General features: G+C 37.4%; 1 protein-coding gene across 1 annotated transcript in view; it reads right to left on the reverse strand.

Moving 5' to 3' along the window:
- The window catches only part of USP35 (ubiquitin specific peptidase 35), a 62,549-nt gene extending 46,729 nt beyond the window's left edge, over nucleotides 1-15,820 (reverse strand). The window contains 6 exon segments of the mRNA XM_074303970.1: nucleotides 239-374; nucleotides 2,189-2,282; nucleotides 2,284-2,418; nucleotides 2,420-2,910; nucleotides 10,500-10,626; nucleotides 11,513-15,820. Coding sequence (XP_074160071.1) covers nucleotides 239-374; nucleotides 2,189-2,282; nucleotides 2,284-2,418; nucleotides 2,420-2,872 — 818 coding nt within the window. The 5' untranslated portion in view covers nucleotides 2,873-2,910; nucleotides 10,500-10,626; nucleotides 11,513-15,820.
- Between the last annotated feature and the right edge of the window lie 225 nt (nucleotides 15,821-16,045).

Here is a 16,045-nt window from a genome sequence, read left to right on the forward strand (position 1 = left end):
GAGAAAAAGTGATTTGCCCAAAGTTATTCAATCAGTAAGTGATAGAGCTGTGACTAATACTGAATCCAAGTAGCTGTGGCTACCTATCAAGAGAAAAAAAACCCAACTCTGCTTCCCGTTCGTCTTCACCTCATCCCTCCTGCTGTCCCCACTCCCAACCCCTACCAAAACTCAGAAAGCCCTCTCTGTAACTCAGGAATGATGAAGCAGCTCCCTCTTCCCTGCTGTTGTTTCCTACCTGCTAATAGCGGTCATCATCTGGGCATCTGAGATGCTGTCATCATTGGTGAGGTTCCTGATCACCCCATCCATAAGCTCTAGAGGCACATACTGGACAACGCTGGCCAGGGCATTGGAGGGAGGCTCCTGCTCCTCTGGAGAACAAGGCAGAATCCAGAGCTTAATGTGGCTGGGCCCGAGATATCCACCCAACCCCCTGACCCCAGCCCGTCCCTGCTCCCCAGTGACAGGAAAGAGGGAAGAAAGAAGTAAGCTCTTCTCCCTCCCTGTCTTTGGATCCTTCTTCCCTAATTCAATAAATGCCTCCCAAGCAATATCTACTTACTTACCTCCTTGACTTACTAAATGCTTAGTTAACTGAATTAAAGGGTACCTGATATCTATAGTAGCCTCCTCCTCCAAGTGGATCTAGGCTACAAACCTCCCCATCTCCTCCCCACCAACTATGCTGAAGTCACATGTACTGACAGGGCTTAATCAGGGTCATAGAAAAGTAGAGTTTAAAGGTGTATGTGAGGGCTGGGAGGGACTTTAGAACAGAGAATGTCAGAGCTGGGAGGAGCCCAGAGCATAGAATGTCAGCTGAAAGGAATATTTGTGGTCATCTAATCTAACTTGATAGATGAAGCTCACACAGCACTGAACCATGAAGTGTACCACTTACTCATATACTAACATTTATCTTCCAGGCCCTGGTGAACAGAGGATGTGGTTGGGGAATGTCATGAAAATGTATGAAGATGTTTAAGCAGGCCTTCCAGGGAGAAAACCAAAGAAAAGCTTTACCTGTCTCCAAATAATAAAAATAATAATAAATAGCATTTATATGATGCTTTAAAGCTTGCAAAAGCACTTTACACGGGTTATCTTATTTGTCCACATGACCATCAAAGGAGATAGGTACTATAATTATCCCCCCTTTACATTTAAGGAAACCGAGCTAGTAAAATGCTGAGGCAGAATTAAAACTCATTTTCCTGAATCTAAGTGCTGTATTCCTCCTCCCTACCACTCTGTTTTTTGCAGAGAAAGCAAACCTCAGGCAGGTAGATGATGGAGAACTGGACTGTGGAAGTGGTCTAGCATAGGGAAATGCTTTATGATGATGTGTCTCTCCAGTGAACACACACACACACACACACACACACATACACATGCACATACACATTGCATACATAGACACAGAAAGGGCTGCTATTCCTTGAAATCAAGGCAGCAAATTTAGTATCTATATGTATGCTTGCATATATGTCTGTTTGTATAGATTTATGTTTTGCATATGTATGCTGAATTTATATGTGGTGTGTGTTTATCTGGTATTTGCCCTTTTTTCTCTGATGATTATTACAAATATTGACATATATTAAACAATAAAGGTTGTGTATGTATACACGTGGCATTTAATCTGCATATGCTGCATGTGCATATAGCTGTTATATCTATGCTCATTTAATCTGCATATGCTGCATGTGCATATAGCTGTTATATCTATGCTCTGCCTACCTATGGGTCCTTCTAGGTCCATGTCACACTGAATGTGCCATGAATAGCAGACATTGACCAGGTAGCAATGGGGACAGGTTAGAACCTGAACCTGTACCCTTTTTCATGAGCCTCCCACAATATAGGAGAGCTGAGGCCAGAAGCTTTACTGTCTGAATACTGGGCTCTACCCTACTTTGTCAGGAATAACAACAATGAAGACCACTGCACTTTAAAGCTTATTAAGCAAGCTGTGAGAACTTGGGAAACAAAGTTCCACACTTCCCTGACCCTTAATTTTCTATATGTATAAAATAACAAAATGGAAGGAAGTTAGACTAGAGAGGTCCTCTGTAGTGCTGACATTCTCCAGTATATATTTAAGGTTGAGACACCTACCCACAAACACATCTTCCTACACCCACTGACCAGCCCCCTCCTCACAAATCCTCCAAACCCTTAGTACCTGTGGAGGAGATGATGGCAAACAGCTCTTTCAGGGACAGCAGGATGGATGAGGCTTGAGCCCTCCAAATTTTAGGCAAGAGCCCACTCACTCGATTCACATGGCTCAAGAAACTCCACAATGCCCTCCTCCCCCTCTGCCAGACACTGGAACTGTCCAATGCAGCGGACCAGCTGCTGGCAGAAGAGCAACCGGTGTCTGCCATCTGGAATGCAGCGTGGGTTACTGGCTCAGGAGGCGAGCCACCTTGGCACATTGTCTAGGGCCTGGCCGTTCGCACACCTTTCTCAGGACTTCCAGGCGGAGCAAGGCAAAGACACCTTCAGCAGGTGGTCCCTCAGGGATGAACTGCAGCCCCAACTGGACATAATCTAGCACATAGGGGCTGGGGTGGCCGGGGGTCCCATAACCCTCCTGCAGCAGAGTCAGGAGGAAATGGGCATTAAAGAACTCCACAAAGGCCTCTAGGTGGTATCGGCCATAGACCTCCAGGACCTCCTGTCCAATCTCCCTCTTGAACTTTGTGTCACCCACCAGGAAGAGCTTGGTGGATAGCTCCAGCATGGCCCAGCACTGTGCACTGTCCATGGGTTGCTTTGCTGCCTCGATCACTCGCCGTGCCAGCCCTTGCTTCACGTTGATAGGATAGGTTGATAGCATCACAGCTTCCAGGATCTTGTCCATAGCTGCTCCTTGTCTGGGCTGCGGCAAGAGATCCCCTTCTTCCAGCACCCCCCCCACCCAAAACATCAGAATCAGTTATCAACACACCCCAAAAGGAAACTAACTATGAGAAAAGTCCCTAAGTTATTCACACCCTTTGGCCCAGAGATTCCCACTACTGGGCATGAACTCCAAGGAAGTCACAGACAACATTGAAAGGTCTCATATATACCAAAAATATTAATATGGAATTTTAGTGGTAGCAAAAGATTGAAAATAAAATGGATTGCCCATCAATTTAGGAATGGTGGAACAAAACTATGATATATGAATATAGTGGGATCTTACTATGCCAGAAAAAAGAATATTCATGAGAAAATTCAGAGAAACCGTGAGAAGAACTGATTCAAAGCAAAGTAAGTAAAGCCGGGAGGAGAATATGTATAGTTACTACAATAATGTAAATGAAAGCAACGCAAAACAGTAAATGAAATCAGATTAGATGCAGGGACTATTAAACCCAGAGATTACTTGGAAGTAGTTGGGGAGGGGAGGTCTCCTGATTTTGGAGTACTAAACTTAAGAAACATAGAACCTGAGTTCAGATCTCAGATTTACCATGTGTTGCATTGGGTCTCTCCTTATCCTTAACCACAGTCTACCTTACATCATGCTTTTTAAATAAATACATTGCATTGTACCTTTGCTTGTGAGTTTCTTGAGATCAGGAACTAAGTTGTTTCTATCTCTCTATCCATTCCCAATATGGTGCCTCAAAGTATTGAAAGGATGATGTTCTTCCCACGGTAACTCTATGGGATGAGACCATGGTCAAGGAGGACAAAAAAAAACCTAGCTACTATATGTGGAGAAAAACTTCCCTCCTCCAGTGTTTCCATTCCAAGTGGTCTGTACTGATGACTAATGCTGATGTGGCTATGGCTCAAATTCTCAACTCCCTACCCATCCAAATTTTTACCCATCTATTCAAGTCTACCTCCTCCATATAATATCACTGTCCATCAAAGGCTCTGAGTTTCCAAGCAGATATGGGTCACTTGACTTCCCACAAAGCACATAGCTATAAAACCATGGAGAGCAGAACCTTCTAGTGATAAAGATATAAGGAATTATTTCTTAAAAAGTCATATTTTTCAATGTCTCTCATTCACCTCCAACACAACCATAGATGTTACATCTAAATGGCTGCCTGTCTTGCCTAGGTTCAAGAAACTGGGGAAATTATTTATTTCTGCTTGTTACTTTACTCAGCTTTAAAATGAGGAAGTGATCTCTTCAGTTCTATGTTCTAAGGTCCCTCCCAATTCTAATATTCTGTATTCTAAGGTTCTTCTCTCCCCCTTTATTCTCACAGTCTATTTTTAAAGTCCCTTTCAATTCGGACATACTATAACCCAAATTCTGGCATTTTATGTCCTAAGACTCCTTTCACATCTGATATTGCATAGTCCAAGGTCATTACCAGCTCTAACTTTTAATATTCTAATTTTAAAATCTTCCTAGCTGTGACATTATGAATATAGAGTTAGTTATGTGATCCAATGGACAAAGCACTGGATTTGTATTAGAAGGACCTGAGCTCAAATCCAATCTAAAGCACTTGCAGTTAGCTATCTAATCCTAGGTAAGTCACTTAATTTTTCTCTGCATCAAGTATCTTTATCTGTAAAATGGAAAGACTTAATAGAACCTACCTCCTAGGGTTGTTATGAGGATAAAATGAGCAAATATTTGTAAAGCACTTTGCAAAAGCCTGGAGAGACTTACATGAAATGGTGCTAAGTGAAGTGAGTAGAACCAAAGGAACATTGTACACAGGAACAAGATTATTCAATGATCAACAGTGATGGACCTGGATCTTTTCAACAATGAGGTGATTCAAGCCAATTCCAATAGATATATGATGGAGAGAGCCATTTGCATCCAGAGAGAGGATTATGGGGACTGAATGTGGATCACAATGTAATATTTTCACCTTTTTTGTTCTTATTGCTTGCTTGGTTGTTTTTTTTTCTCATTTTTTTCCCTTTTTGATCTGATTTTTCTTGTGCAGCACGATAAATGTGAAAATATGTTTAGAAGAATTGCACATGATAAACTATATTGGATTTCTGTTTAGGGGTGGGGGAAGTGGGGAGAGGAGAAAAATTTGGAACACAAGATTTTGCAAGGGTGAATGTTGAAAACTATCTTTGCTGTATTTTGAAAAATAAAAAAAATTATTTGTGTAAAGCATTTTGCAAAACATAAAATGTTATAAATGCTAGTTATTGTTATTAATTATGAATATGCCTAATGAGGTTATTGAATCATTTGCCATTTCCTTCTCCAATCCATTTTAAAGATGAAGGAACTGAGTAATTTACTGAGGGTCATAAAACTAATAAGTATCTGAGGATGGCTTTGAACTCAGGTCTTCCCAGGCCCACCTCCCTATATATTGACTCATCTAGCTGTCTAGAATGAGATATCACCTTTAATAAATAAGCTTCAAGATGATACAACTAGCAAGACTCAGAGAAGATAGAAATCATTGAGTTTAAATAATGATAACTAATAATAATAGCAGTTAATTTTTATAGTGCATTAAGGTTTGCAAAACACCATCATTAATCAAATGACATATAACACATTATATATGTGTATGTGTTTAGTCATTTTCAATTGTGTCCAACTCTTCATGATCCCATTTTATGTTTTCTTGGCAAAGATACTGGAGCAGTTTGACATTTCCTTCTCTGGCTCATTTTACAGATGAGGAAACCGAGGCAAACAAGAGTAAGTGACTTATCCAAAAAAGTCACTTAGATATCCAAGTATCTAAGACAAAATTGTGTCCAGGATCAGTGCTGTATCTACTGCACCACCTAGTTGCCATACACATACATGGGTACATATATGTACATGTATATATATATACATTTATGTGTATATGTCATTATTGTCTTATTTTACAGACAGATTGGGAGATACTTAAGTGACTTTTCCAGAGTCATACATTTAGTGTTTGAGACAGGATCTTATTCACCCAGGTCTAATATTCATTATTACTCTTCCTTCTCCTATTATTATCGTTCTTGTTATAAGCATCAAGGCACAATGGATAGAGGGTTGTCAGTCAGTCAGTGAACATGTATTAAGCACCTATTATGTGCCAGACACTGTACTAAGTGATGGATACACAAAAAGAGGCAAAAGAGCTAATCTTAGAGTCCTACTTCTTTCACTTATATAGGCCATGTGACTCTGGTCAGACACTATGGAGAATGGTTCTTGTTAAATAGGTTAACTCTATCCCATCTCCATCCAAGGCAATTCCCAAAAGTATAGGTTATAAACAAGGTACCCATCTTCATTGACAGAATTTTCTTACCAAGTCATGGAAAATACTGGTGCAGGACATTTGAAAAACCCTTGTTATGAATGCTTTTAAAAATAATAGCTTTTTGCTTTCAAAATACATGCAAAGATAGTTATCAACATTCACCCTTGCAAAACCTTGGGTTCCAAATTTTTTCCCTCCTTTCCCCCATCCCCTGCCCCTAGACAGCATATATTCCAATATATATTAAATATGTGCAATTCTCCCATATATATATTTCCACATTTATGCATGTTTTTAAAGCTTCATAACAATTCTCTGATAAAGACACTATAGATGTTATCCTGATTTTACAGATGAAGAGACTGAGGCTCAGAGAACTTATGTGACTTTCCCATAATCATACAATTAATATGAATCAGAGATAGTATTTGAACCAAGAACTTCCTGAATCCAAATCATATGATCAGAGATTTTTGATCTGAAAGAGGCTTTAGAGGTCTAATCTAAGCCTCTCATTGTTTAATTTTTTGGTGGTGATGGTGGTTGTTTTTAATTTTGAATTTAAACACTAAATGAGATAAGCATTTTCATGTAGAAAGAGGAACAGGACATGACTGCACAAGCAGCAAAGAATCAGCACTACTAATAGCTTAATTCTATCTCCAAGTATTTAATAAATTCTCCATGTTATTTTCAAAGTTGTTCAGTTTGTCTGGGTTTCCTACTGACCTTTCTTTTATCTCTTCCAAATATTTTTTAAAAATACTTTTCTGATCTTCTTTTCTTACTTTTTTCTTTTTTATTTGCATTTTGGTAACTATAGTAAACCTTCCTATATTCCTTTAGCCCCATATTAAAATATAAGAAAAAAACCAATAATATCCTTTTAGCAAATATACATATAATCAAGCAAAATAAACCCCCATGTTGGCCATGCCTGAAATTATGTCATATTGAATTCATCCTTACTGTGAAGAATGGGTACAAAGCTTTATTACTGGTCCTTTGAAATTCACAATTAGTCATGTCTTTGATCAGCACCCTTAAGTATTTCTTTAGTTGATTTTCTTTATAATGTTGTTACGTAAATTGTTCTCTAGGGTCTATTCATAACAATGCATCAGTCCATGCAAGTTCTTCCAGATTTCTCTGAAGCTGACCTTTTTGTCATTTTTCATGCACAATAATATTCTGTAACATTAGTAAACAATAACTTGTTCAGCCATTCCCAAAGAAATGAACATCCATGTTTTCTAGTTCTTTTCCCACTACAAAAATAGCTACTAGAAATATTTTGGTAATTAAGAGTCTTTTTCCTCTTTCTTTGATTTCAATATAAGTACTATCATCTGCATTTAACAGAGACTCAGAGAAATGAATGGCTTGCTAGGAGCTATCTGGCTAGTATAGTAGATAGAGTATTTAGAAAAACACAGCAGCCAGGACTCAATCAAAGTCAGCTATTTTGACTACATGTCCTAATGAATGTGTGGTATCTAACAAGTAGAAATGGCTACTTTAATTGATGGCAGATTCTTTCCTCTGCGGAGGAAGTTAGAAGAGTTGACTTTTTTTTGACCAAGTCTCCTTATTTCACCCAGGTTGGAAGTAGAGCAGCCATCCCATGGGCCTGACCCCACTGCTAAGAGTAGCATACACTTTGACTTGCTCCATTTCCAAGTTGGGTGGTTCATCATTCCTTAGGCAACCTGATGGCCTTGCCCACTCCCAAGGACTCACAGTAATGGTGCCAGACTTGAGTCAGACACCCAGTAAGCTTTCTGTCCAGTGTTGCTCAGAATCCCAAGCTCCCGTCATCCACTAGTATCAGCATCCCCAGTAGTAGGGGTTATAGATGGGAATTACCAGATCTGGCCATTAAGTTGGATAGAGAAACAAATTGAATTGGTGAGCCTCTGAGATATCTTCAAACTTTAGAATTTTATGATTCTGATTTTGTAAGAGGAACAAAATATTGGCTTTGCACTGAGAGAAGTCTTAATTCAAATAATTAATTAAGTCTTGATTCAAATAATTAGTTGCTGTGTGACTCCAGAGAATTCTCTGAACTTTATATTTCTCAGCAGTAAAATTGGGTTAATAATGTTAGCTCTGCCTCATAGTTATTGTAAATGCTTTAGAAACCTGAAAAGTAATATAAAAATCATTAATTATACCATTCTTTTTCCCATGTTGCACTGGGGAGACCTACTTCAGAGGTTAGGATTATTTTAACATACTTTCAGCTGAGTTCTATAAAAAAATAAAAATTAAATCTTTATGGTCATTTAAAAGCTTCAGAGCCAAATGGCTATCCCTACCTATGTCCATTATTCTGGCTGACATATCTTCAGTAGAATACAGTCACACACAAGTGATTCACAGATCACCTTGAAGAATCCCTCAGGTCCATTTGCCAACAGTATGCGTACAACCATCCTAATGTTAGCTGGAACCTTGGCTACAAACAAAATCTTCTTTGTATAATAAATAAGGGGGATAAGATCATTGTTTGCAAATATTTGATAGGTTGTCATATGAAAGAGGAGTTAGTTTTATTCTGCTTGGTCTCAACGGGCAGAATCAAGAGCAATGGGACAGATGGCTGAGTCATCTGACGGCAGATTTCAGCTCAAAAGAACAAAAAATATCTTAGCTTTAGATATGAGATTAAAGGTTTCCAATGATGGAATGGGCAGGAATGCTTCCCTAAGGAAGGGAGCTCTCCAGCACTGGAGGTCCTGAAACAGAGGAACATGGGTCATTTGCCAGGCTGTTAGAATGTCCACTGGAATAAGATTTTAAGATGAGACCTCTAATCTTTCTTTAAAACCTGAGGTTCTACAATTCTGGGATATCCTTTAATACTTCATTTGTGTTTCACAATAGCTCTTGTGAGTGGGGAGGGGGTAGAAATTATTAGCAAATTTGACTCATAAGGAAACTGAACTACACACAGAGAAATAATAGGACTAATCCAAGCCACAGAGAAAGTCAAATATGGCTCTGGGTCCAGAATCCAGGTCTTCTGATCTCTCATCCAATGCTTGGTCTATTACATCAGCTGCTCCAATCTACTCCCCAAAGTATGAATTACAGTACACAGACTGATCTCCAAGCATTCCGGAAGGGCTGATTATATCTCTAGGACAAAAGGGAACAGCCTACTGATATTGGCACTGACCCCAGAAAATGTTCTTTCCCAGGCTAACCTCTAGACAACCATACCTGGATCTACATTCTGCATGGCCTTCACTTTTTAACCATTGGAGATATCTGTTCCACTCAAGAGGAATGGACCACAATGATCTTTATAATAATAATTCACAGAGAGATTGTGTCAAATAATGAACAAAGAACTGATCTCTCAAATATGCAGGCTATGGGACAAATAACTAATTATCCTTTCAGCACTCCCTGATAACTCATTAAGAATATAAATTGTGGAATGGGCATCAATCTGTTTTAATAAAAGAAGTTTCCTTAATGGAAGATTTTTATATCTATAAAATTCACAGTCCCCCTTAAAATCTTTAAACCTCCATCCTTCTTTAAGCCCCATCTGAAAAGTTCCTATTTCCACTAACTATTACTGCTAACTAAGTACAAAATTTGGTAACTAAGACTGCATAGTTGATCACATCCTCTAAATTTCATTGCAATAATAATAATAATAATCATGTATGTAGCACTTTAAGATTTTCAGGGCACTTTACACAACAATCCTGAGAGATAGGCACTATTATTATTCTCCTTTTACAGTTGAAGAAACTGGGATAGACAAAAGTTAAGTGATTGACCCAAGGTAAGAAAGCTACTAAGTGTCTATAGCTAGATTTGAACTCTGAGTTTTCTGACTCAAAGGCCAGTGTGTTATCCCTTGTGCTAGTAGCTGCCTCTGGAGCCATACCCTCTTCCTTCTTCTCCAGTTATAGTTCTGACCTGTTCCAATCCTCTTACTTTGCAATTAAAGATGCTAAGATCTAGAGAAGGAAGTAGGTTGCTGCCTGGTCTCATGGAGCAATGGTTAGTAGCAGAGAGGTCATTCCAACCAGTTCCTCTAATTCCAACTGCAAGGTTATTTCCCCTGAACAATCTATGTTTCTCCAGAAGTAAAGAACCCAGGCTTATTGATTGACTAGAGATATTTTTATCTCCATTCTCAAGGTTGAAGAGAAAATAGTTGAAATCCATACCCAACATCCCCGAACAAGTTCTTGAAGATCACAAAATATAATCTAGAAAGTTTTTCTCTGTTTTTTTCTCCCTCCTCTAAACCCATCACTTCTATAACCTACTTACCTGCTGCTTCTGTCACTCATGAAGAAAAACAATCTGTCCAAAATGAAACAGTCTAATTTATTAATCAGTGAGCTCCCTGCCACTGTACATGTTCAAGAAGAGGTGAGATGACCCCCATCAGGAGTTCCTACATTGGAAAGATGCTTTGATTAAATCATTGAATATGGAGTTTAAAAGGATCATAGGACTTATCAAATCTAACCACATCATTTTACACATAGAAAAACCAAGGTCCATCATTGAATATAGAGTTTAAAAGGAGCATAGGACTTATCAAGTCTAACCACATCATTTTAAGCATAGAAAAAACAAGGTCCACCCTCTTGAGAAAAGAGGTTTCCCCAGATTCAAATACAACAAAAGAGAACTAACCCAAGCCTTCTGCCTCCAAATATGATGCTCTCTCCACTATACCATATAATCCCATGACTTTAATATAATAATAATAACTGTTCACATTTTTAGAGGCCCTTAAAGTGTTTTCTTTACACACACTCTTTGAAGTAGAAGGTGTAGAACTATTCTGATATGCTACAAGTCAAAAATCTATGGTTTGAGAACACAGGAAGTAACTTTTCACTCCACATAAAAGAAGCAGGCTTCAGTAGTTAGAGCTGCGCAACAAGAGGAGCCTGTCTCATGTAGTAGTGAATCTCTGTCACTGAAGGAGTTCAAATAAAGGAATTTACTAAGAGAGTCCCTTCATGCAGTAAGTAATGAGTGGTTCATGCTTCAAGTAATGGTTGGTCCAAATACTGGCAAAATAACTGCCAGCTCCAGACATACTGCAGGGAGCATAGTGGGGTTTCAGTGAAACTAGGTTTCCTACAAGTCTCTAATTCTTAGCCCTTCAAACAGCCTGAACTATACAGACTCAAATTCATGGAACTAGTTCAGAAGAATAATACTGATATTAACAAAGATAATGAAAACTCTCTACAATAAAAAAAAAGAAAATAGAAAATTCTTAAATTCTAAAACTTCAAATTATAAAAAGCAGTTATTTCATCTACCTGTATGATGCTCTCCAGAATGTGAAACATAACAGAATAATAGGATATCCATTTGTCCCAGAACTGTTTTTATCTAAACTCCAAGAAAAAAAAAGATGAAAAGAGTTAGTTAACAACAATAAATAACAGTAGTTGACATTTGTAGGTTGGTTTGTAAATTGTTTTACATACAATGTCTCCTTCAGAGAGCTTCAATAGTTCTAGAATACTACAGGTATTCTTTTCCTATTTTACAGTTGACAAAAGTAAGATAAAGAAATGTTTAATGATGATTTGCTTATAGCTACTAATATCACAAGTAGGATTTAATTCCCGTCTTTTGTCTCAAGAGTTCTTAACTTTTTGGGTGCCATCAACACCCTCTCACCCTCATTCCAGTCTGGTGAAGCTATGGATCCCTTGCCAGTATAATGCATTTTGATGCATAATATATAGTACCCAAACTTATAAAGGAAATCAATTATTCTGAAATATGATTTTCAAAATATTTTAAATGCTTCGTGGATCCCAGGTTAAGTACCTATCCCATGGATCAAAACTTCTTAAACTATGAGTTGCACCCCATTTAAGATCACATAACGGAATGTGAGAGGTCAAGAAAAAAAATTGGCAACAATAAAAGGTGTCAAATATTCCACCAAAATTTAATTCTTTATGTAAAAATAAACAAGCAAGAGTAGCTAGGTGGGTGTAGCCCTGAAGTCAGGAAGACCTAAGTTCAAATTTGACTTCAGACACTTAACACTTCCTAGCTATGTGATCCTGGGCAAGTCACTTAATTCCTGTTGCCTCAGCAAAAAATAAATAAATAATAAAAAGAAAAAGAAATAAACAAGCACATCCATCTTATTAGTATGCAAATTTGCTTCTGTCTTTAGTAAATGGTAAAATTATATGTATACCAAAGAATTATTTTAAAATAAATTTCTTTATGATTTATTATCAGTAAATGTTTGATTTGTATACTTTTTTCTACATACTTATATACCCGACATCACATAAAAATTTCTCCAATGAAAAAGGGTCATGAGCAGAAAAAGTTTAAGAATTTCTGTATATAGACTACGTGGTAGTATCTGTTTGGTGTCTTATTTGGGCAATATCTGTTGGGTAGATAGCTTTCCCTTACTTAACCAGTGCTTTTCACCTGCTGTCTAATCTAAACCTAAGAATTAGCTAAGTGACATAAGAAAAAATTCATTTTGGATCCCTATTATATTCTAATCAGTATTAATCAATTGGACAGATTTGACAGAATTTCATTTTGAATAATCAATTTGATAATCAAATAACCAATTTGACAGAACTTCTATATATATGGTTCCAAAGCTGTGAAATACAGATTCTAAGTTCACTTGCTTAACTAAAGCCCCTTACTCTTGTTTTTCCTCATCATGGACCAAACTCAGAGTGACGGAGATGACATCTATGTGGAAAGTTCCCCAAAATATTTTGTACCTCCAACCAATCACTTGTCCAATAGGAGCAGATGATCATTTTATGACCACTTAGGTCACTGACTATGATAGCTTGTACCATTTCCTCCTGCCCAGATTTAGAAGTTTGTCTATGTTACCTTGCTGATATATTATTTTGCTTATTTTAGCTTATATATCACATCAATCAGTGGAATTATTCTGTATTTTATATAGCTATTCCAGAATGACTGGACATCTATCCCTTTAAAAATAGGGCCCTGGAAGGCCTCTCAGATTGTGAGGAAGATCTGAGGTACATGTCATTGGAGGGGACCATGGACCCTTTAATAAAGTGCCACTGATTCAGAATTCTGTCTCAGTCTATTTTATTGTAGGTGGTACAATTTTAATCCCTTTTAAATGAAATGAGTCTTTGAGTGCTTGCTACACCAGGATGCCAACATACAGAGTAGATATTTAGAATCCAACTCAGGAAGTTACATACACTCTTGTGCAATAACCAGTTCAGTCATCATGTCAGGGTACTTCCTTTGAAAGAAAACCATTACTTAAGGATGAAAAACTCTATTCCCATCAAGAGAAAGAACTGATAAAGTATTTTTTTAACTTTATTTTTTTCATGTTTTGTGGGTTTGGAGGGGAGGTCTGTGTCTTTTTTTCACAACATGACTAATATGGAAAAATGTTTTGCATGATTTCATATGTATAACCTATATCAAATCTTAAAATAATCCAACTATGCTAGCCTCGTGACAATCTTCTATCTCAGTGCTTTTGCACTGGTTGTGCTCCCCTGAAATGCTGTGTCCACTTACTTCTGCCTTCTAGTTTCCTTGACTTCCTTCAAATTTCAGCTCAAATCTTACCTTCTGCAGGAGGCCTTTCCCATTTTCCCCAGTAGCTAATAGTCTCCCTGAAATTGCTTTCCATGTACTCTTTATATTGTATGGACCTAGTTATTTCCATGCTGTCTCTGGCCCATGTCTTCCACCCCAATAGAATGTATATTCCTTGAAAGCAGGGACTATTTTTTTGTTGTTGTTGTTGTTTTCTGTCTCTAGCACTAAGTGCTTTGCCTGGAACACAGCAACTAATAAATGTTTGCTGACTGATAAATTTAACTTTGTAAATCCTGTAGACCTTGGTTTCCTCTTCTGTAAAATAAAAAAGATAGATTAGTTAGCTCAAAAGGTCCCTTCTAGATCTATGATTTCATAGACTCATTCATACTAATATTAGGATGTGAAGATAGCATTTCTTATAGTGAAAGTTTTATTTCCCTCTAGTAAGCATTTAGTGAGCACTTATTAAGCAATTCAGTAAATATGTTGCACCACCTGCCTCTCAAAGCCAAGGCTACCATATTGTTGCAAGCACAGGTCCTACTTTTTTTCCCCTGAGTCTGGCTAGTGCTAAACCTGTGTGTAGTTCATAGTAAGAGAATGATAATGAAAATTTTGAAGAAAGCAACAATGAAATTTTTTGTTTTTGTTTTGTAATGAAAACATTTTTCTTAAAATAGAAAAAAGATGTAAAAATTGTTTACAATAATCATATTGTAAGATAGTATTTCCATATATCTCCAGCAAAAATCACCTCAAAATGGAGCATAAAAACCAAGGTAATAAAATTCTAATCTTGTCACCTGGCATCTAAAACCTTCCATTATGCCTGGCATAAACTCACCTAGCCAGTCTTGCAGCCTCATATTATTCTCTTCTACTAAAGTGTACAGATCTCTATTGCCTACCTTCTCTCTCTCTCTCTCTCTCTCTCTCTCTCTCTCTCTCTCTCTCTCTCTCTCTCTCTCTCACACACACACACACACACACACACACACACACACACACACACACACACACCTTTCCACCTCTGTGTCTACAGGCCATTCTCCAAGTCTGACATGGTTTCTTTCTTTGTTGAATTCCTACCTATCCCAATTCATATGCTGCCATCTTTACTACTATTTCCTGAATCTCTTATTGTTAATCTTCCCCTTCAGAATTCACAAACATTTTGCACATTTCTAATGCACTTACCGTTAATACTTCATGTTATAGTTTTCTGTTTTGGGATTTTATCTTCTATCATTGTTATTCAGTCATATCTGACTCTTTCTGATCTTTTTTTTGTGGAGTTTTTTGGGCAAACACTGGAGCAGTTTGCTATTTCTTTCTGCAATTCATTTTTAATAACAGCTCTTTATTTTTCAAAATACATGCAAAGATAGTTTTCAACATTCACCCCTGCAAAATCTTGTGTTCCAAATTTTTTCCCTTTCTTCCCCTTTCCTCCTTCCCCTAGACAGCAAGTAATCCAATATTGGTTAAATCTGTGCAATTCTTCTAAACATATTTCCACATTTATCAAGCTGAACAAGAAAAATCAGATCAAAAAGATCAAAAAGATCAAAAATGAGAAAGACAGAAAACCAACAAGCAAGTAAACAACTATAATAACAGAAAAGGTGAAAATAATATTGTGATCTACATTCAGTTCCCATAGTACTCTCTCTGGATGCAGATACTTTCTCTCCATCACAAATCTATTGGGATTGGCCTGAATCCTTTCATTTTTGAAACGAACCAAATACATCATAATTGATCATCACATAATCTTGTTGTGCAACTCATTTTATGGAAGAAGAAACTAAGGCAAACAGAATTAAGTGATTTGCCCAGGATTACCCAGTTAGTAAGTAGATGAGGCTGAATTTGAATTCAGCTCTTCTTGGCTTCAGGCTAGACATTTCATCAATTGCACACTTAACTGATCCATTGGAGACCTTCAAAAAAAATTTAAGTGACTTTTTGTCAATGTATGCTATAAGAAAGGATGGGCTAGTAAAAATTTAAAATTGACTCTCTTCAAAAAAAAAAAAAAGCATGGCATTCTTTTAAATTTAATTTGTGTTCCTAGCATTTTCTCCATCAACTTCTTAAATCCAGATAGTCAACAAAACAAAAAAATAAATCAAATCCTGATTAGTAACATTTGCTAATTTCTGAGTGTGCAAATGTTGACACTGAATATTTAACAAAGGGCTAGCTGGCTCTAATATATGCCTGGCTGTAGAGGAGATTTTGTGCAAGTG

The sequence above is a fragment of the Sminthopsis crassicaudata genome, chromosome 3 (genome assembly GCF_048593235.1).
Source record: "Sminthopsis crassicaudata isolate SCR6 chromosome 3, ASM4859323v1, whole genome shotgun sequence".
Classification (NCBI taxonomy): domain Eukaryota; kingdom Metazoa; phylum Chordata; class Mammalia; order Dasyuromorphia; family Dasyuridae; genus Sminthopsis; species Sminthopsis crassicaudata.